This window comes from Periophthalmus magnuspinnatus, chromosome 4 (genome assembly GCF_009829125.3).
Source record: "Periophthalmus magnuspinnatus isolate fPerMag1 chromosome 4, fPerMag1.2.pri, whole genome shotgun sequence".
NCBI classification, from domain to species: Eukaryota; Metazoa; Chordata; class Actinopteri; order Gobiiformes; family Gobiidae; genus Periophthalmus; species Periophthalmus magnuspinnatus.
Genome location: NC_047129.1, coordinates 7,046,914 through 7,067,972, shown reverse-complemented (window position 1 = coordinate 7,067,972; position 21,059 = coordinate 7,046,914). Strand labels below are relative to the sequence as shown.

Here is a 21,059-nt window from a genome sequence, read left to right as displayed (position 1 = left end):
CGCTTAACAAAACAATAGATTTAGATTTAATGAGATACCATGATACAATAAAGTCTTTCCATCAATCATTTTGTGACTCTCTGGGCTCAAATTAAAGGCTTCAAGCTCTTTTTATAATATATGAAGATGTTACATTACTATGTAACATGTACCACATTAACATTTCTTGTTATCTTAGCTAATATTTTGAATACTACAATACGTGACTCTATGAATAGTTTATAGTTTATAGTTTATAATGGAGCACATTTCACCTTTCATTCTTTGTGTTGTGGCTTTTTGTGATATTTTGCTTGTCAGCTCAGAAAAACTAGAGCACCAATGCCACTTTCAAAGACCTCACCCATCACAAAGTAAAGAGAGACTTGTGTAATTCTTGGGAAACCAGACTGAAATATACAATATATATATACGTTTTGCCACTCAACCAAGTGCCCTATTCAGTTCTGACAATGTTCTGATAAATCACTGCCTTATACAGGATCTGCCAGTATCCTGTTAGAAGTGAAGAAGCTGCTCTGATGAGTGGCGACACTTATTCACTCCTAAGTTTTTTCATCCAGTTGACAGAATTCAATTTTCTTTTGCAATGGAACCTGCCTGGACGACCGAGGGATAACACAGACTTTGCATCAATATATTGAGATAGTTGCTATGGTTTCCCTCATCATCTTAAACCGTGCATAATAGCTAATACTTCTTCTTGGTATTGCCTCCAAGTCTGGCTCAAAATCTGTGCATTTCTGGGCACCACATAGTGATCACTCCCTACTTCTACCAGAATGTCTCAGTGGCATTGAATGGAGGGTACAAGTTCCCTAACACGGGGACAGTGAGGGCTAAGTTTTCAGAGTTAACTCCCAGGAAAGGTCTCCCTCTCTTTCTACTGACAGTAAAAAATCCACTGCCTGCCACTTGCCAAGTTGTCTGACCTACCAGCGCTTAGGAGGGTATGCATAATTCTTTCTTTTGTTGACAGAACGCATCCCATCTGGACTCTGCGGCAGCGGCGACACATGTCAGGCTGAAGGGGTGTGGGAGAGTTGCGGAGTGAAATAAAATGTGAAATTTTGAGTTGAATTTTGTTGCCAGATGACAGATGCACATTGGTCTTATATTGTAAATTGCAGTGAATGGACAGCAGGTTGGACAACAGCAGGTGTACTGTGGAGTAGCTCTGGTTCACTGTCCAGGCTCAGTGGGCTGGAAGATAGCATTTTACAAAGAAAAACTAATTTGTCATTGTTTAAATGTAATGAGCACAGACTTTTGATAAGAGCGGTGCAAAAACTTTTCAAAAATGTACTTGAGTTGGTCTTGTTTTTGTTTTGTAGACAGAGGTTGAAAGGTACATGGCTGTGCATAACATCTGGATACAGATGTTAAACAGCTGGGTATGGAGAGAGAGAAAGAGAAACTAGCAAGTCTTAAATCATAGTCTTCACACTCTCACTGTCACTCTCTCTCTCTCTCGTTGTATCATGTCAAACTGAATGGCATTTGAAAAAGACTGATCAACTGATCTAATTAGAGTAATCTATACCCTGCTGTGGGGTTGTGGGAAAAACCTTTGCTTTTCAGGATGTGAATAATACATTGCCTGGCCAAAAAAAAAAGTCGCCACCAAAAACACTTTAATATTTGGTTGTTCCACCTTTAGCTTTGATTACGGCACACATTCGCTGTTGCATTGTTTCGATTTCGCTTCCGCAATGTCACATGATTTATTTCCATCCAGTGTTGCATTCATTTTTCACCAAGATGTTGCATTGATGATGTTAGAGTCTGACCGCTGCACAAAGCCTTCTCCAGCACCTCCCAAAGATTATCAATGGGGTTAAGGTCTGGACTCTGTGGTGGACAATCCATGTGTGAAAATGATGTCTCATGCTCCTGAACCACTCTTTCACAATTTGAGCTCGATGAATCCTGGCATTGTCATCTTGGAATATGCCCGTGCCATCAGGGAAGAAAAAATCCATTGATGGAATAACCTGGTCATTCAGTATATTCAGGTGTCAGCTGACCTCATTCTTTGAGCACAGACTGTTGCTGAACCTAGACCTGACCAACTGGAGGAAGCTCGTATCTATTTGCTTAGTTAAATCCAGGTGGTGACTTATTTTATGGCCACACAGTGTAGTACTATCACTTGACCTAAGAGCCATTGTTGAACTGAACCTAGAAATTACTGAATAGAATGCTTGGTGTGAGTGAGTGTAGCGGGTAGCAAGCTTTTTTTTTTTTTTTTTTTTTTTAATTAAGATGCACAGCAATTTGTTATATACCTTTTGCAACTGTCAAGTGCAAGTTTAAATTTTGGGCTTCCTATGTAAAAGTATACAAGGCATGGGGGTTCTGATTTAGGAGATTCAAACACATTTTTGTATAACTTGATGAATGATGAATCTAGCAACACATGTGCCAGTTCCTAGCCTCTGGTACTATCAATGTTAAACTTGTAAAAAAAAAAAAAAAAAAAAAAATCTATTTTTGATCAGATCTAAAAAAAAAAAAAAGTATCATTTGAGTGATTTCCTGCACAAAAATGTTCACGTCCTTGTACAGGAAACAAAACCGAAATTACAGCTCTGTCAGAATAATCAAGGGAGTCATGTTTTAGGGCAAGAAGACCTGAACTAATATAAACCACAACTTAATCAAAATTTAAACCAAAATTCAAGGACATGTGTTGGTCGAATTAGTAACCCCAAATGGTCATGAGCTGCTCTTTTAATCCCAATAAATAACGTGATATATTTCCAAGTTGGTTGCAAAGCTTTTTTTTGTTTGTTCAGTTCTGTTGTTCAGTCATATACGTTCTGTTGTTCAGTCGTTCCGTTATTCAGTCGTGTACGTTTTTGAATAAGACTGTTACACTCTCTGATGGGATCCTATCTTCACTATGGGAGGTGACTAGGCTATTGGCCAACACAATACCATTGGGACATTGGGATCCAACCATGAGTTGTTTTTTTCCTCTTTCCAAAGTCATTCAAAATCAATTTTCTTCATAGCATCATACTGAACTTTAGTGAGAGCCAGACTTAAAAAGGACAAAATGTGATCAATAGAAAAAGATGAAAAATGTGTTTTTGAAGCTCAGAGAGAAATAGAAAAAAGTAAGTTGTCATCTCTTAGCGTGACAGTACTGCAAAATTAACAGATTAACAAAGGGACTAGGTTGCATTTAAATTTAAGACTTAGACAAACAGAAGGCAGGAAGTTATAACCGAAACTACACTACTGGCTTTGCATTATTGATTAAAAAAGTTCTGAGAGGTGATAGTAAAAGCCAAAAGTCAAATCTGTCAACTGGACAAAAAGTTATAGGAGTGAAGCCGTTTGTCTGCTCATCCAAGCCACTTCTTCAATTCTGGTCAGATTGCTGGTGGTCACTGCCTTATATCTGTCTCAAGGAAGGAGCTAACTACACTGAAACATCAAAACGTCTTCATTTCTACAACTTTTTGTCCAGTTGACAGATTTTACTTTTGTCTTTTACTATGGATCAGACCTGGAGGACTGAGGGATTACACAGATATTTTGAGAGATGAGCAAAGAATACAAAAATATATCAATTAGATAAAATGTTTCTTCAAATTATTTTTTTAAAGATGCCTTGATATGCAACATCAATTTCTCAGATTAATTTTGCAGAGTGCTTCTTATTGCCATAAACAGGACAGACATGGTCACTTTGTTGAACTTCGGAGCTTATAATAGCATAATTTATTCGAAAGACAAGCTGACGTGGCAGATAATTGACATGGAAGGTGTTATGAAAGTACGTTTTGGAATAAATCTCGACCTGATAGAGGTAATGTGTGATGCCTGAGACGCCTCTGTGTTATTTGGATGTAAAAGAGGACAAGGTGAATAGAGTTAAATGTAATTCGATGAGGTGATGGAAAGACGCCAATGACACTCAGGAAAAAAACAACGTGTGTATTAGCATTTTCTGTAATATTTACCAGTTAAAAGTTTGAGCTGTGTTTACTTTTTTATTTCTGATTTAGACACGAAATGACAAATATCCCATCTGTTACTGGGTGGGGCAAATTAGGCAAAAATGGAACATGCAAATATCCACAATTCTAACAAGATTTGCAGTTGGATACAGCAGCTTTAAACTGGCAGCTCTTGTAGTAGTAAAGAAGTCCAAGAAAGGAACAATGTTGAATGTGGATTTGGTGTGTGTGGAGAGTATAATGCCTCCCAATTTGTTTCATATTAGGCAGCTGATCATAATTTAGTTTGTCTAGCTTCCCGATGCAGCAGTTGTCTCAGGGGCTTTCCAGTCTCAACAGATAAATAATCAACAATGAAACAACGAGCAACTACATTAACTGTCCCAAAGCATCAGCCTAAATATAAACACATTGAAGGAAGTTTTATTTTTGGCCAAGACATTGTTTGATCAGTAATAAACATGTCTAAAAATGTATACAACTAAAGTGTGTAATATTTCACACATCGGCCAAAAAAGTCCATCTGAATGAAGTAAAAAGCAGAATATCTGATGAGTGAGTGTCCACATAGATCAAAATGGCTGCCTTCACCCTGCAGTACATCAAAAGAGGTCAGGACATGAGACATTACGGAGTGAACTTAGCCCACCCCTGTTCGTGTGTTCTTTTGATTTCAGACGATATCGACCATCCCGATAACATCTGGAAAAACAGCTGTCTGCCTGTACCACCATATGACAGAGGCTGGAGGATATCCGTCAGGGGAAGTGAACAAAATATCCCCCCGCCAATATCCGAGGAAACCAAGATAATGTTCAGAGTGAAGCGGAGGAGGCATGTGAGTTCAGGAGCGGATTCAAAATTAAATGTCGCAGCGCAGAACTATTAGATTTCTCATGTTGTTCAGAGGTAAACACCATCAACAACAAGAGGTCTCAGCTAAAAGACATTTTAATGGGTTGGGGTCAAACCAGGATGATAATATACCAAAAATCAAATGTCACAAAAGAGATGAGAAGCAGTGGTAACAGGGTGAAGTGACCTCTACATTCACAAAGTGTTTTCCATCAGGGCCATGGTGAAAGCTCCTGGTAAACTTTAAAATCTCAAAAGCAGTCGATTTGCTATTCAGTGTTCATTGCATTTAAAGGTGCACTATGCGACTTTCCTGTTGGAGGGTCTGCCACCTGCTTGCCTCTAGGTGTTATTGCTATGCTTTAATGTTCCACAGGCCAACATTAAACATCATCTATATTAAATATATCTCCATGGAGACAAGCAAGTGACACTAACAGGCCAAGTTTCAGGTCAGATCTGTACAGAGACGACCTTGCTCAGTATAATTTTTTTGCCAGGTTTTTTCAAGCAATGCAAGCTTCATTGGCAACAGTCTTCTATCAAGATAGAAGTTTAATGCCATACTTTGGGGCAGTTAATCTCCATATGGGAACAAGCAGGTGCTGCACTCTCACCAGAAAAGTTGCATAATGCACCTTTAAGGCAATATGAATGAAGGGCCCAACAGAGTTGCAGCCATTTTGAAGACAGACTTGTGAAGACAACATAGGTATGTTTAGAATTTTTGGAGGATTTTTAACTTTTAAAAAATAGCTTTATTTTTATAACAAATATACAGCCATTCAGTGGGTTGTTGGTTATATTCCTGCTCCATAGTTATTTCCTTAATTCTTCAGCCACCTCTCAGTCATATCGGCAGCTGGCAGCCATACTTCTGTTTATTTGCCTGAGGGCAGCTGTGACATAATACATGAATGTATCCTTCGCTACTGCATAATACATATTGTTACTAACTCTACCCCTGAGAATGGATTTACTATGTTGAAATATAAATGCCAATGTCAAAATGTAGCTCTTTAATCAATGCAACAAACACTAGCTACAAGCAAAGTGCACCTTTTAAAGGGCAAGGTTAAATTCTCTTTTGTAGAGGAATCAGCAGTGCTTTAGCAGCACCCAAGAACTCTTTAAAAGCTGTAAATGGCAATGTCATATATTAATATAACACTACAATAGGTACTCCACCTCTGACCAAAGCTTCCTCTTGGCTCAGACATGAGTTATTTAAATGTAATCATTACAAGTCACAAGAGGGATCAGAGAAGAGCAGTAAAAACATTTGATAAAAACTGTCATTTGGACCAGATAAGTGATTCTCAAACTGGCAGATGTACCACTGATGACAAGAGCTTCTGAAGGTAATGTAGTCATAATGCATTAGTCTTTCCCAGATGCTTTCCCAGAAGTCACTTTCAATTTTGTGCATTATTCATTCACTCCATACTCGGTGGTGGTAAGCTTCTATTGTAGCCACAGCTGCCCTGCTGCAAACTGACAGAAATGAGGCTGCCAATCTGCGCCATCAGCCCCACTGACCACCACCAACACACCTTGTCCACGGACACAATGACAGTTTTCCCGTGACGCCTCACTGTTGCACCTGATATTCTCATTAGTCTCCCATCCAAGCACCAGAGACAGGCTTTCACAAGTTGGTGTGGTACACTGATCTTTCTAGTGTTCACTTTATTTTGAATATTTTTTTGTTGTTTTTTGTTGTAATCCAATGCAATAAACACTAAAGCCATTGCATAAAGAGTGACACATGTTTCTAAAGTACATGTGATTGATATATCTGTTTTTCAGATGGTGTTCTGTAGACCGTACAGAACAGAGCTCACATCTGGCTCAGATAGATAGTGCCACAAAAAGAGTTTTATCACAGGTGAGGGTTTTTTTGTTCAGTAGAAGCAGTGATGTATCCAGTTCTTAACTTCTCAAATAGTAGATTATACTTCATAGTCTAATAACCACAACAGCATAATAATCGCTTCCTTTAATAAAGTTGCTACACAGTACTGTTTCTTGTCTGAACTGAAATAACCATAGTAAAAACATAATGTCCTTCACCACATCCACTCTTTTCAGTGCACATTCTGCTCCAGTCATGTCGGACCAGAGCCAGCTGTTTGTGCCGTGATAGGGTGATACACTGGACAATTGCCTCCTAATGACAGAGCACTGAGAGACACATAACCATTTACCCACATGTTTGTTTGTATGAGCAATTTAGACCCTGAAATTCACCCTAGTCTCAGTGTAGCCATTTTAGAAAAACAAGGTTGCTCCCAAAGGAACCCTTTTGCAAAATTCTGGTCTGGCCATTGTCTTTTAAAACAATAAACTGTGAAACCAGTTAGCAATCACAGAAGAATGGTTACTGCATTTATATATTTAGCTTTTGTTTTGTTTATTCATTCATGTTATGATCGGGCACCTGTTTCTAAAATCTGAATTAATTGTGAAAGTAAAGTTCTGCACCATATGGATTAACAAACATGCTGTTGCTCTTATATTATTCATATATGCCTATAATACTGTATCATCCAAAGAGCTGGACTTCACTGATGGTTCTCTACCTGGACCAATGGCAAAAACACAAACTGTCACTTGACTCAAACCAAATTGGACTCCAGCTTGGCGAGAGGGATGAGGATAGGTGCTGTGAGGTAATAACTCTAGTTGTAGTAGTGTCCTTGAAGCTTGGTCTTCTCTGTCCTCTTGGGTGACAGGTTTTGTGTGTGCGAGTGGAGCTACAGTCGTTTTCATCTGCTGGTCCATGAGACAGATGGTAAGTTCGCTAACAATGAGCCACACTGCACTGGAGCTGCACAATCAGGTGTCTCTGAGAGTAAAGCAGGGGAAATCTAAAGAGCTGCTTGGTCTGTATATTAGTTTTATTCTCTATATTTGTGGTTGGGGTTCTTGTCTCAAATAGGCTACATTAGAATTAGTTTTTTCTATTGGCAATTTCCTTGAAATTGCCAATAGAAAAAATTCATTTTTCAATAGAAAAAAAGATTGAAAAATGAACAGACAAGTTGGCCTATTACAATGTGGATACCGGATTTGTAGCTAAAATACACATAAGGTATAGACTCTAAACTGTAGCTTTCCATATTAGGCAGTACATAGGCCTGTCATGTTAGTGTTATAATCAGTGTTTGCAAAAAATGTCTTAATGTTTTTAAAAATCCAATAAAAATCAAATCAAACATATTCACAATTTACAAAATCCACCCTAAACCTTCTCTTTAATTACGGTAAATAGGAGTTTAGTGAAGTGTTCCTCTGAAAGTTGAATTCAAAACACATTAGAATATTAATTTATTTTTGCCGTTTTTTGGTTGATAAAGTGTTGTGTGATTATTTCATCATAATGTCCTGTGCTTTGTAGCATGCTCAATTATGCCAAAGATAGCTAGTAACTGAGACCTGACTAAGTATTATGGCTTTTTGCACATTGTGTACTCTTGTTCCATACGCAATTTTGCAGGTGGATTTAATACCAAAAAGTGCACTATTATATTTCACCACCTTGGTCCTCCATCACAGAAATACACCCACAATGTGTCTGTAATGGGAAATAACACATTCAAGCCATATACATTAGTTTATCCTTCTTAAATCTGGTGTAATACCAAATGTCAGAATATTAAAAGTACTCCTTGTTCTGAATAACCCAAGTGAAGTTATAATACGTTCTCCCCTTATGTCTAATGTTTAAGAAAGTCTTTTTTTACAGTGTTATGCTGTCTCAGACTGAAATTGAGGGCATGCACATCTCTCTCGCTTTACATAGGGGGGTCAAAACAACAAACACTTCCCAAAATGTGCTTTCTAAGATATCTCTGGCCTTTATAACTTCTCCATTGTTCCTTGCACTCTTAAAGGTCAACTATATCTTCTATGCACACACCACTTTGAAGGAAAGCTGAGAAATGTGATTGTTTATGGACAGCTGTGACATACAGCAAAGCATAGGCTATGCTGGCGATGCTAGTTCCCCACATAATGGATATGTCAGACTTAAGGAGAGACAAGAGACAAATTTATAGGCTTTTGCATTTGGCCTCATTGCAAAGTCAATCTATATGAAAGCTTACTCACGTACAGTTCATAATAGTCCAACAGCTGAACAGTGTCATAGAGTGAAGCTTTGGTCCCATTAATAAAGCAGAGTAAAGTCTGAAGACCATGTTGTTTCAGTAAAAATTGACTGTTGTAACAGGTGTTGTCCTTTGAGGTCTGAAGTGTTTAATATGCAAACAGTAATAATACTCAGGCAACTGAAAATCTAAAATTTTAAAATGCCTTTGAGTTTATTTTGATTTTAGCATTTCTCCTCACATGTGCATGTCTTTGGACAGTGAAAATGACAGCCTGAGGTCAGGGGATTTATTATTCAACTGTCCCAAGAGAATGAAGGTAAAAGTAGGTGGTTTGAACTGTCTGTCCATGGTCATATTCACCTTGAGTCCATCCATGGCCTTGAATGTTTTGGGAAGGGGTCCAACACATTCTAAACAGAAACAGGTGCAAAAATAAAAAACATATTTTACCTGAATACTATTGGAGTTTGAACAAAATGCATCAAATGATTTTATCCAAATAATACACTAACTGGAGAGCATATTGTCTTTTACTTTTCAAATGTCAGTGTAATACTGAAAGTCATAAGTCCATCCTCTAAAAATATATAACACACTGTTTTGCAATATTTAGTCTGAATTCAAAAATATTGGGAACATAAAGTAAAAAGTCTGGATTTTTAAATTTATGTAATGGATATACAATTTTTGCAACAACGGCATACAAAGTGACCTATTCTTGTATTACAGTAGAAGAGTAACAAATTCATTTGATTGTATGAAAATATATAATTTCTGAGACATGATTGTTTTCCATTGACATTCAACGTTTTGCTCTGGTGAGTCAGAAAAAAAAGGTTATGAGGTCTGGAATGTAACTGGTATATACATATGAAGATTGAACACATAATTAAACAATTAACAATTAAAACAATTAAGAACCATATTAGAGGCGTAACACACTCCATAATGAACAAAACATACAGTAAATACATATCCTACAAACAAAACTTTTCACATCTTGAGAATTATTAACAAAGATTAATTAAGGCCACACAACTTGTTCCTTTGTATATTGCTTGCTTGTAACTTTTTTTGCATTTTAAAAACAGTCTTTTCCGTCATGACAAAGTACTTGGACTACACTTAGTAAATATCAGGCAGCTGGGTGTATTTACGGTCCCAGTATCCACCGGTGAAGATCCAGTCCTGGGATTTGGTGTGTGGATTTTGGCCCTGTTGAAACCACCTGGTGAAAGGCAATCTTATTAGTATTCAGCTCAAGCTTTTAGTAAACAGAAAAAGACAGCAGGCATAAAAACAAAACTGAAAGCAAGAAACGAAGATTAGCCATACTACATACTGAGCTAGTTGCTAATTTGCATAATATTGGAGTCTATTCCTAGACTAAAAAGAGCTTTCTAGTGGTTAGATACAGTCAAACAGGGAGGAAAATGATTGGCATCTTGGATAATTCCATTTAGTACCAGTGGGGGGAGCTGTCACGCTGGTAAACCAATCAGTGAACCTCTGAAAAGTGATTCTTTGTCTAGATGTTCATTCATTTTGTGGCCAATCAAACCGATAAGAGTGAAGAGTTTTGGACAGATACAGACAGGGAGGCAGTGGGGTCACATGACACATCACACAACTCACACACATCAAGCAACCAGCAGGCTGCGCTAACCTTGGGCCGAGGGCAGGACTCCTGAGTATCAAAGAGAGGATGCACAAAGCAGGTGGGAGAAAGACAGGTTTAACACTGAGCATTTCAAAGCAAGAAAATTAATTCAGAACAAACAAAATAAATATTAACTGTTCAAATTTTGCAAGGTAAAAAATAAATTGCTTTTTTTCTTTTCTCTCCAAAGTGACATTTTTCAGTTTGTTTTAACCAATTTTTAACCAAGAATATTTCATCTTGCATTTTCCAAAGAATAAAACTGTGAATTTTGAGGAGGATGATTTATTTATTTATTTATTTTATATATCTAGTTCATTGCTGCTTTTGAGACAGAACCTCCTGTACGAACCACCTCATGTAAGATACAGTTTTACTAATGATCTCACCCAAATCTTAGACCTATGCTATTTTTCTTGTTACTAACACATCATAGTTGAGGACATGTCTAACCTGCGCTCACATGCCTTAAAGGTGCACTGTGTAACTTTTCTGGTGGACGGTTTACCACCTGCTTACTTTGTCTGGAATATTCCACAGTTTGACATTAGATTTGTATATTTTGCATATATTCAATTAAATAACTATTTTTATTGAAGAAAAAAACAAACACTGTAACTTGGCCTTGTCATGTCTCCATATAAACAGGATTAATGCAGAATATTCCAGGCAAAGCAATAACATCTCAGTCAAAACAAGTAGGTATCAGACCCTCCACCAGAAAAGTTACATAGTGCACCTTTAATGAAATAATCAGTGTTTGTCGCTTCACCTGGGAGTGGTCATACTCTTATGCCTGATGTAAACATGGGCTGTATTTCTTTGAAGTACAAAGTATGCATCCCTTACCTGGTTTTCCACTCTTCATCCGACTTGGCGCGGTTTTTGCGAGCAGCTCTTTGTTTTTCTTCGAGCCTCTTCTTCTCTTCACTGGCGAGATCTAGCAGGAAGAAAAAAATACTTCTAACTTTTATCTTTGACACTTAGTTTAAGCCTGGACGAAAGGGGGGTATTACCAATGTCTCCGTTCTCCATTGCTCTTATGTCTGGGCGCAGTCTGCAGTCAGTCTGTGGGATCACCCCCTCCATGTCCTTGTGAAGCTCATTCAGTTGCATTGCAAAAGAAGTGAAGCTGTACATCTGCAAGTCAGGGTTGATTTAGTTAAATATCTGTATCTAGTCAAAAAACGCTTCGTAACCATCACATTCGGAGCCTTGAAATGTCAAAATGTGAAAATGTCAAAAAAAATCAATGGAGTACGTTTTAGAAATTTGGATTATAAATATCACACTTACAGGATATTACTATTAGATTAAACTTCCAACAAACTCCTGTTTACTGCCATCTGTCCCTTATAATATAAGATAATGAATAGATAATGAATAGATTATAAATTCAAACAAGGTCAAGGACTTTCTAAATACAGTTAAGCTTTTATGCTTTTCAGATTAAGGTGTAATAGTGTTGACACATAATGTGTGATCAAATTATATATATCAAATATTATAATATTAGCTGTACTAACTTGAAGTATTGTATGACTGAAGTATTTTTTCCATTTCAAAGCTAAAAGTGACTATGGTAGAAGTTGGTGAGAAGCTGGTGGAGTTCATTTTCAGGTTGTCAAATAAAGCAACTGTGGAACCAAAGCTAACAAGCTGTTTTGACATTTCTACACTCTGTATTTTTGTACCTGTATTTTTGAGTTAAATTGGCTTACAATGGTTTAAGTCATTGCAAAAAGTATCTGTAATGTAGCTTTTTGGTTTTATATATTGTACAACATGGGCAATGAACAATTATTTTTCATAAATTATGTGTTTGAAAACTGTTTTGTTCCCGCTCTGGCAGACTGGTACCTCACCTGTGTAGAGTTGGGTGGCCGGGGTGCGATCCTCCACAGCAACTGACTCCCAGGAATCATCTGAACAGTGTCTGCAGCAGGAGAGGGCACCTCCTCCTGCTCCTCTCCGCCCTCACAAACAAACAAAACACAATCAAAACACAAAGTCACTCTGAGATACTCACATTTCTCCCACCTCAGAAAACATTCTGCTTTGCCATTTAAAATAACTGACTGGGATGAAATCAAGGGATAAAATAAAAGTAAAATAGTAGTCTCAAAAAATCCATCACTAAATACACTATATAAAAACTGAGTCAGTGGTCTAAACTGGACTGGACTGGACTTGACAAGTGCTCCATATGACTTTTCTGGAGGAGGATTTGCCTGTAATGTTCTATAGTAGGGCATTAAATGTATCTATCTTGCATTTATTCATTATGCTTTTTCCACCTCTCCACAGATGTTACCTGTACTCTCCATGGAGATAGATACATTTGATTCCTTACTGTGGATAATTTCAGGTAAAACAATAACATCTTTAGGGAGACAAGCAGGTGATGGATACGCCATCACAGAAGTACTATAGGGCACCTTACCAACTATACCTAACTATAAAATCTAAAACAGGAAAGAACACAAGAGTCGTGTTGTTCCTGAAGGGAAACCCCTGAGGCAACCTGTCAGAGCCACAGAGCAACCGCAGTGCAGCATAGACCCATCTCCAGAGCTGGAGGATTAGTTAACTGCAGGGTTTAGTTTGATGAGGGAAGCCAAGGGGAAAACAGGCAGACTCCAAGATTAAACCAGAGCTAAATGAACTAAAACAGAGAATAAACCAGGCTTAACATAAAGTTTAACCAGTACTACTCCAACGAGTGATCTAAAGAATATATTGGGAATAAAACAGGCCCTGAAATCAACAAAATCTGTTATTGTTCAAAAGCCACCAGTCAAACTATGTCATAAGCATCCTACCGATTTAGCCTTCTTCTCTTCGGATGCTTTCTTGTCGTTTTTCTTGTGTGCTTCAAACGCGGCAGGTTCGATGACGTACATACACTCGGTCCACTTCCCGTAGAGCGAGCAGAGCTTCTTTTTGCTGAAGCCACACACACAGACACACAGCCTCAGGCCCAAACACTAGATAATCAGCTCATAAAAACACTCGTACATTGTGTTTTCATGCCACTCACTTTCAGACAAATTAAACAATCAACATTTCAAGGACTTTCTGGCACACAACATCAGAGAGAACTGTGACAGGGTTTAATCGGCCTGTTTGTTATCAGAACATTTTGAGTCTTGCAACCTCAATTTATACAAAATATGACATGGTTTTATCAAAAATAAATAATAATCAAAATATGAGAGTATAACTGCACAACTGAGCCACACAGGACCACATGCAAATATCAACTCCCATGGCATCATAAATAGAAAGGAATATGTCTGGCAGGGCATCTGGTGTAAACATACATGGCAAATGAAAACTTGTATTGAATCAAGATTATTTCATATAGAATTTGCTGGAAACTCATTTTTAATTTGGATGGCAACATGTCAAGAAGCTTGGTACAGGTAAAGTTATTCCTTTATACCTCAGACATTGTACTTCTTTGTACAATACCCTGTTAATATTCTATTGTGATGACAGTAAGCAATATAACATATTGTAATGCATTTGACAGTGGATCAAGTTTTCATTTATATTCAACTCAAAGATAGAACTTCAGAACTGAAGTTGTATCTAGAGAGGTTAACACTTTCTCTTACAGGTTTCACGTTGAACCTTCTGCTTCTCTCTGTTCTTTCATTATCTTTTTAGTTTTAATCAAATTTTATCTATAATTCCCAAAATTGTAACATTTAGCAGTGTCACCAAAGCCCAGCCCTGTCCTTGATGTTTATGAATTATTAACTGGTAACTGTTCAGCCACATTGTTCGTAATTTAATTTCAAAATGAGACTCTAACCTTAAATAACCTGTTCAAAATGAGCCCCTTTGTGTTTTAATATCTGTTCTCAAAAGGCTTTGAAACAGCAGATAAACATAGATGTGACTCACCATTTTTTATGCAAACAGCATTAAATGTTAACCAAGAATCTAAATTAATACCAAGATTAACATTTTCAGTTGTATCTATCTAACAATAAATATTAGTGGTCAAATATTTGCCAAAACAAATCCCATTTTCTCTCAGTTTCTCTGTAAAGGGATCATGAAAATTATTTTGGAGCCTTCAGCAAATATTAGTGACTATTGTAATAGTTTGTCATTTATATGTCCCAGTATCTCTGGTCGTCTGTTTCTCCAGTTTATCAAATCAGTTCAAAAGTTCTCCATAACCACACATTTACAAATTAAGCCTCTGCATATATATCAATGTGCAACTTTGTCAGTCACAATGGTGCTAAACAGAACGGGGCATGACGTCTCATTAGTGTAGCTGTGAGCAACATGGCTCTTAGTGGCTGTTAATGCTGCCTGTAGACAGGATGTTGTCTGCAACTTGAGGAAGAAACAACAACCTAATATTCTTGAAAGCAATAGTAAGTAGGGTTTTATTGCTATACAGAAGATACTTTGGTGTCTCCAGGTGTTCAAATTTGAGATAGCAAAGAATAGTTTTAACTGTCATGGTACCTTTTATCCAAAATATAACCTTCCACTTTGTGCAGCTCTTTGCCAAAAAGTCCACAGGGTTTAAAATTCAGGATACACCTTTCGCCGGTTCTGAAAAAAGAAAAGTTGTAGAAAAGTAAGTACTGTTCTCATTTATTAAGAGCTGGACAAATCTCTTGAAAAGGAACCTGATTATTCATTAGAAATGATTATTCAGAAAGATGACAATGTTCTGAATATGGATGCTTTTATGTACGATATACACTAACATTCAAAAGTTTGGACACAATTCATTTTTGTTTTTTTCTTTATTTTAAGGACTATGTACATTGTAGATTCTCAAAGCATCTGAATTCTGAAAGTATCAAAACTATGAATGAAGACACATGGAATGTACTAAGCACAGTATCCATGCTTTTGACTGGTGGTGTATAGTGCTCAAGTTCTAAACCTCAAAATTCAATCCAATCCCACAATCCAAAGTGCATTTACAACATCTTCATCAAAATCATTCTAAGATCGGTCCCAGGAGAGGTCTACCCTCCACAAGCACAACAGTTCAGACTTTTCATCATACCTGTGATTGGTTATCTCCACATTTCCATATTGCTCTATCCACAGCTGCCCTACAATGATGTTGTGGACACAACATGTAGGATTTGTCCATGTGTAGGACTCATTATGCCTATGAAAAACAGTAACATTATAGTCTATAATATATTTTTTTATACATCACTTTAATACATTTTTGTCTATAATACATATAATACATACATTTTGTTCATTAGCAGTGACTTACTTTGGTAGCTCCAAAGTGATGATACCCTTTGGTTCAGCCTCCACGCTCTTGCCCCAGAACTTGAGTTTGGGGTAGATAGAGCCATGGAACACAAAGTCCTGCTGCAGCCCCTGGGCGTGGAAGGCACTGATGGGCGGGTGATGGCTGACTTGCTCCGAGATCAAACGGAAACCCAAGTCCTCCCTGAATAAAGGAGTATAGTTGTTTATAAGTAGTCATATGAGAATTAAAAAATAATCATTTTGCATTTCACTTGTATTAATGAGGTTTGCCAACTTGAAAAAATTTGAATTGTTAATTGCTATGGCAATAGTCCTAATTTTTCATAATTCTGAAACCCATGGATGGGATTGTTTCATAATCTGTCATATTTCAACAGCTGTCTGTGGAATCACAAACCAGTGTACTTTTCATCGTTTTACAACTTCAGTTGCAAAGCCAAAAAAGTATCCTCCTGTGTAAACTGTAAAGATTTCAGTTATCACCACAGACAACTATTCTTTTTGTGTGTGAGCAAGTTTGTATTTTGTTGCAAGTACCCTGACTTTATCAATATATAACAAGTACGAAAAAGAGATTTTGCAAATAGCGTTGAATGTTTTAAGATTTTAGCTCAAAGCAAAGACATAAGACTGTGGTTCATCCTAATAAGGCCTGTGTCGTGTGGTGACTCCACAGAGCTGTTATTTTTCCTGCTACAGATCTCAGAGGCGCCCACACAGACAAAATGTGTCCGTGTTTTGGTCCATCCACACAACCTCACAGAATAAAACCAGGGCCAGCAGCTCTGAAAAATCTCATATCTAACCAGTAATTATGTGGCTATGTCAGATATTTTTATATGATGGGCATCAGAAAACAGGAAAATAGTGACCAACAGGACATGCCTAGATGTGCATACTACTTTGTACAGTGCAGTATTTGAGAAGATAACCTTGACCAAACGTAGTACAAATGCAGTAACATTACATAGCTGTTGTTGTTTTCAGGATGAAGTTCCTAGAATGCATACATTTATTTCCAGCTTGAATCTAACATTTTGGAGAAATATGTCAGTACTTATTAATGGATGAAACCGTACCCAAATCAGATTTTGTTTTTTAAATCATCTAAACCTTGTAATCTGCTGTTAGGCCAACAGATATTCATTATTTTAAATGAAAAATATTATGTTTATTCCCTCTGCCTACAAGTGGACCCAGCAGAGTCTGTACAGTCTGTATGCTAGAGCATACGGTAATTTGAGAAAAACAAAAACATTTTGTTTGTTTTGAATTACACAAAATATTAATAATTTGACTGGAGTATTAATAATTGTAATAACTATGTGTATTTAGTGGCTGTTTAGAAGAAGTGAGAGTTGTGTTATAAAACTGCTAAGAAAAAGAAAACTAAAATGACCTTGAGTGGAGCTCATGTATTGGGTGTTGACAGAGCTGTTGTCAAACAGGCAGACTAACACTGAGCTGAACTGTGGTCACCTGACCCCAGAGGCACTACACCGGAGCACTGCTCAAATTACTGCATGGTTCGAGAGTTTACACGGCAACAGCTCATAAACAAACAAGGGAAAGGAAAGACACAATATTTTTATCAGTGTCAACTAGCTAGATAATGGGCATAATCAGTGAAATTGTTTGCAAGCATCTTTGGCGAAGAAGGTTTTTCCATACAGTTTATACATAGAAAACAATACAATTTAATTCATTTTGCCACACCAGTCTTGTTTTAGTAACATAATAAGAAGCATGATTATTAGAGACTATACTAGAGTGGTAATGCTGTATTTATCTTGGTCTTGTTTATTAACAGTACAAGGAACTTATAAAATCCTAGAATGCAAAAATTCAGAGCTAATATTATAGATATTGCTCTACATACTATAGCTATACAATGTTACAAGGCTATGGTATTTTTAAAAACCCAAATAATGCAATTAAGGACCTTTGAGTGAAATACAAGCGACAACTACAGTAAAACAAGTAAAACAATGAGTCAGAGGGTTTCAGATGGTTATTTGATTATATGCATTAAGTTTATAGCACAAGACAAGGCCACTTACTGCTTTTTTGGCCCCAAATACACTGGTGTTCTTACTGTTACACCACTGGATAAAATCAATACTGTGAACTGGCTTGAGGACATAGACAGAATCAAAGCTTGTTGTATAAGAAAAATTTTAACTCTGAATGTTGCATGTTGGTCTGTACTAATGTATGTGTAGTTAGTGCATCTCTACATACCTGACCAGTTCATAGGTCTCGCCCAACAGAGGGTTGAATGGTTTTCCTGTCCTCTCCCACTGAGAGGCCACCGCTGAGACAGCAAATGCAGCCACGCACTATGAACAGTGTACAACATATTATCAGAACTATAATCACAAGGTAATCAATGTTTTGTGATCTAGTTTAATAAGAACAAGTTTGATTCCTACTGTTATAAATTAACCATGAAACTTACCATGTTATTAACCAGGTATAAACCAGGTTAATATCATGGTTAGTCCAGATTTACTTTCATTTAAGCACACTATTACAAAAACAGAGCTGTTAAAAGCCTATTCTCACCTTCATTCTCTCTATGGAGTTTTGTGTGGAATTGGCCTGTTGTATAAGGTACGTGTGCTCCATGTACTCTGTGAGGCGCTGCAGAAAACTCAGCGGTTCATTGAAAATCACAGGCATTGTAATCTTTGAGAGCTCCTGTGAGAAAAAATAATTAGGGGACATGGTTTCATTACACATGGAGAAAAAAATACTTCATGCATAACACCATTGAAAATGTTATTTTCAAAACACGAAAAATCTAAGCGCCGTTTTTAAACCCAACCTTCAACTATTATATCATTGTGAAAAAAACATTGTTTTCATTTCCTGTCACGGACGGCATAGGGTCTTGGTGTTTTTCAGATTATAAAAGGCAAAACAACAACAAGCTGCATAATGTTTCCAACAGTGAGGAATTGTTCTTTACCATTCCAATGCAGTTCCTCAGGATACTCCAGATACTGAAGTCATTTCTGGAAAACATCGGAGCAGGAAGACTTGTCCTACAACACACAAAAATTTGTTTAACATTACTACAGCTACAAAAACAACATAAATAGCTGTTTATTACTACAACTTTTAGTGCTATGAAGCGAGCTCAGTGCACTACTAACTTTGGCACAATGCAGACATGTCCCCTACCTCAAAAGGCTGCACTTACAAAATAACCTCAAAAGCAAAGTTATGTAAAACATGGTTTCTACATTTGTTATTCGCGAATTGCCACTTATTGGGGTTGTTTGTTGATGCATTTTGGTTCAACAGATTCACAAAATGCATCTTTGTGAAACAACTTTGTACTGCTTTTTATGAAACATACTCAGAAAGACCAGTAAAATGGGTTGGGCATTTATATAAAAACTCGGGACACTGTGACATTTTTCAGACTAAAATTGTCAACAAAAGAGTAAAATGGATTGTGTGGCATCAGAACAAAGCCCTGGAAACTATCAGTATCAGAGGTGGAAGATGGTCTCCCAAAATCCCATCTCCGGCTGCATTTAAGTTTCACTCACACAGACAGAGGTCAAAGATCGCACAAGCACTAAAATATCTGGGATAGAACAGATTCAATTGGAAAAGACAAGAACTGAGAAATAATGCAACACAGCCATTTTCAAGTTAGGGATGGATGAAGAACATAGTGCAATATAAGCCAGATATTAAATGCAAAGATAAGAAAGTTTTTACTATTATCACCAAAGTCAATTGAGTAGCCAAAAATGGTACTGTATGTAAGATAAATGTTAATAAAAGAAAAGGATATTCAGTTAAATTATCAAACAAACCATAAACAATAAAATACAAAGAATTATCAATCAGGTCTTGTGTGAACTGGGGAATCAAATAAATGAATTAATATGACTCAAGTTCAATCAAAAGGCTGGTGTTAAAATGTCAGTTACAGTGAATTATTGGTGGGCAAAATACTTTAGCCAGCAAGCAGTATTTTTCTTCACAGCTGATGTGTTAGAAGCATGAAAACTGGAACACATACAGAGCTGAAAGAGCCAAATTGTGGCGAAAAGACCAGTGGATCAAAGCATCTCCAAAACCACAGTTCTTAAGAGGTGTCCCTGGTCTGCAGTGATAAGTACCTATCTGAAGTGATAAAGGTTAAGTTCAGCCTTGCCCTTTAGATCAATCCAACATACTACTGCTAATACTGAGGAACTGCTGAAAAAGTTAATAAGAGGTAAGATAAGATTAGACAGAACTTAATCTGACGGTGGAAAAATTCACTTGACATGGCAACTCTTACTAAAAGTGCTGATAGTAATAAAAGTGTGGATGCAATAAAAAAAAAAAAAAATCTAGACTGGATATTAAAAATGAGTAATAATTAAAACAAACGTAAATATACTGTAAATATGAAACCTTCCCATCTTCTTTTCCCTTCACTTGCTCCTGTCTGCCTCTGCATTGATTTTAACATTTTAAAGTTCGTTTTAAAGCTTTGCATGTCCTCCCCAGAGTCCTCCCTGTACTTATCTGACTTTTAACTGTTTCCTCCTCTCAGATGGTTTTGGATGTGCCCAGGCCCTGACACAAACAGCAGGGAGGTGATCTTTTTATATATTTGAGTATCTTGTTTTATTATGTTGCCTTGTTCCTTTGCAGAGATTTATGAATAAACTTTGATTGCTTGATTAAAATCTGTGCAAAAATGTAAATCAAAGACAGAGTACACAATATCTCTACACAAATGTGGTGACAGTTAAAAGTGACAGTAGTCATACTGCACAGTACGCATGAAATGGTGATGATTCAGTTTATTGTATATGAGGTTTCATATTAGGCATGTCATAACAACATTGATTGCAGGATTGTAATGTCATGCCTGATTGGAGTATTTAAACGCAACATTTTGAACTAGAGTCTAAAACTGCCCTCAGCAATTAGCCAACACTGGGTCATACTGCATTGGCGAGTGATTATTACATTACACGGTGACCTTATCAATATTTAAAAGCACCCACACAGAGCTCGGCCCTTTCATACAAGTCTTTCTCTATCCTTTAGCAAGCAGGCCACACTAAATTATTCACATTATGAAGTGGAAAAAATGAAACTAATCAATAAAAACAAGACACTTTAAAAACGCAACAGTGCAGAGTCTATTCAGTGAATTAATGGGGCATG

General features: G+C 37.1%; 1 protein-coding gene across 3 annotated transcripts in view; it reads right to left on the bottom strand.

Moving 5' to 3' along the window:
• Nucleotides 1–9,131: 9,131 nt before the first annotated feature.
• Nucleotides 9,132–21,059, bottom strand: part of osbpl1a (oxysterol binding protein-like 1A) — a 31,079-nt gene continuing 19,151 nt past the window's right edge. The window contains exons 18-29 of one of the 3 annotated variants that reach the window (XM_033964912.2): nt 18,844–18,919; nt 18,438–18,572; nt 18,114–18,211; nt 15,871–16,053; nt 15,649–15,756; nt 15,093–15,182; nt 13,424–13,547; nt 12,467–12,577; nt 11,618–11,741; nt 11,451–11,541; nt 10,608–10,628; nt 9,834–10,169 (exon numbers count right to left, since the gene is read on the bottom strand). In XM_033964912.2, the coding sequence (XP_033820803.1) occupies nt 10,067–10,169; nt 10,608–10,628; nt 11,451–11,541; nt 11,618–11,741; nt 12,467–12,577; nt 13,424–13,547; nt 15,093–15,182; nt 15,649–15,756; nt 15,871–16,053; nt 18,114–18,211; nt 18,438–18,572; nt 18,844–18,919 (1,264 nt within the window). In that variant the 3' untranslated portion in view covers nt 9,834–10,066. Of the gene's footprint in view, nt 10,170–10,607; nt 10,629–11,450; nt 11,542–11,617; nt 11,742–12,466; nt 12,580–13,423; nt 13,548–15,092; nt 15,183–15,648; nt 15,757–15,870; nt 16,054–18,113; nt 18,212–18,437; nt 18,573–18,843; nt 18,920–21,059 lie in introns of all 3 variants that reach the window. The other 2 variants (XM_033964913.2, XM_055221049.1) reach the window with 2 other exon arrangements.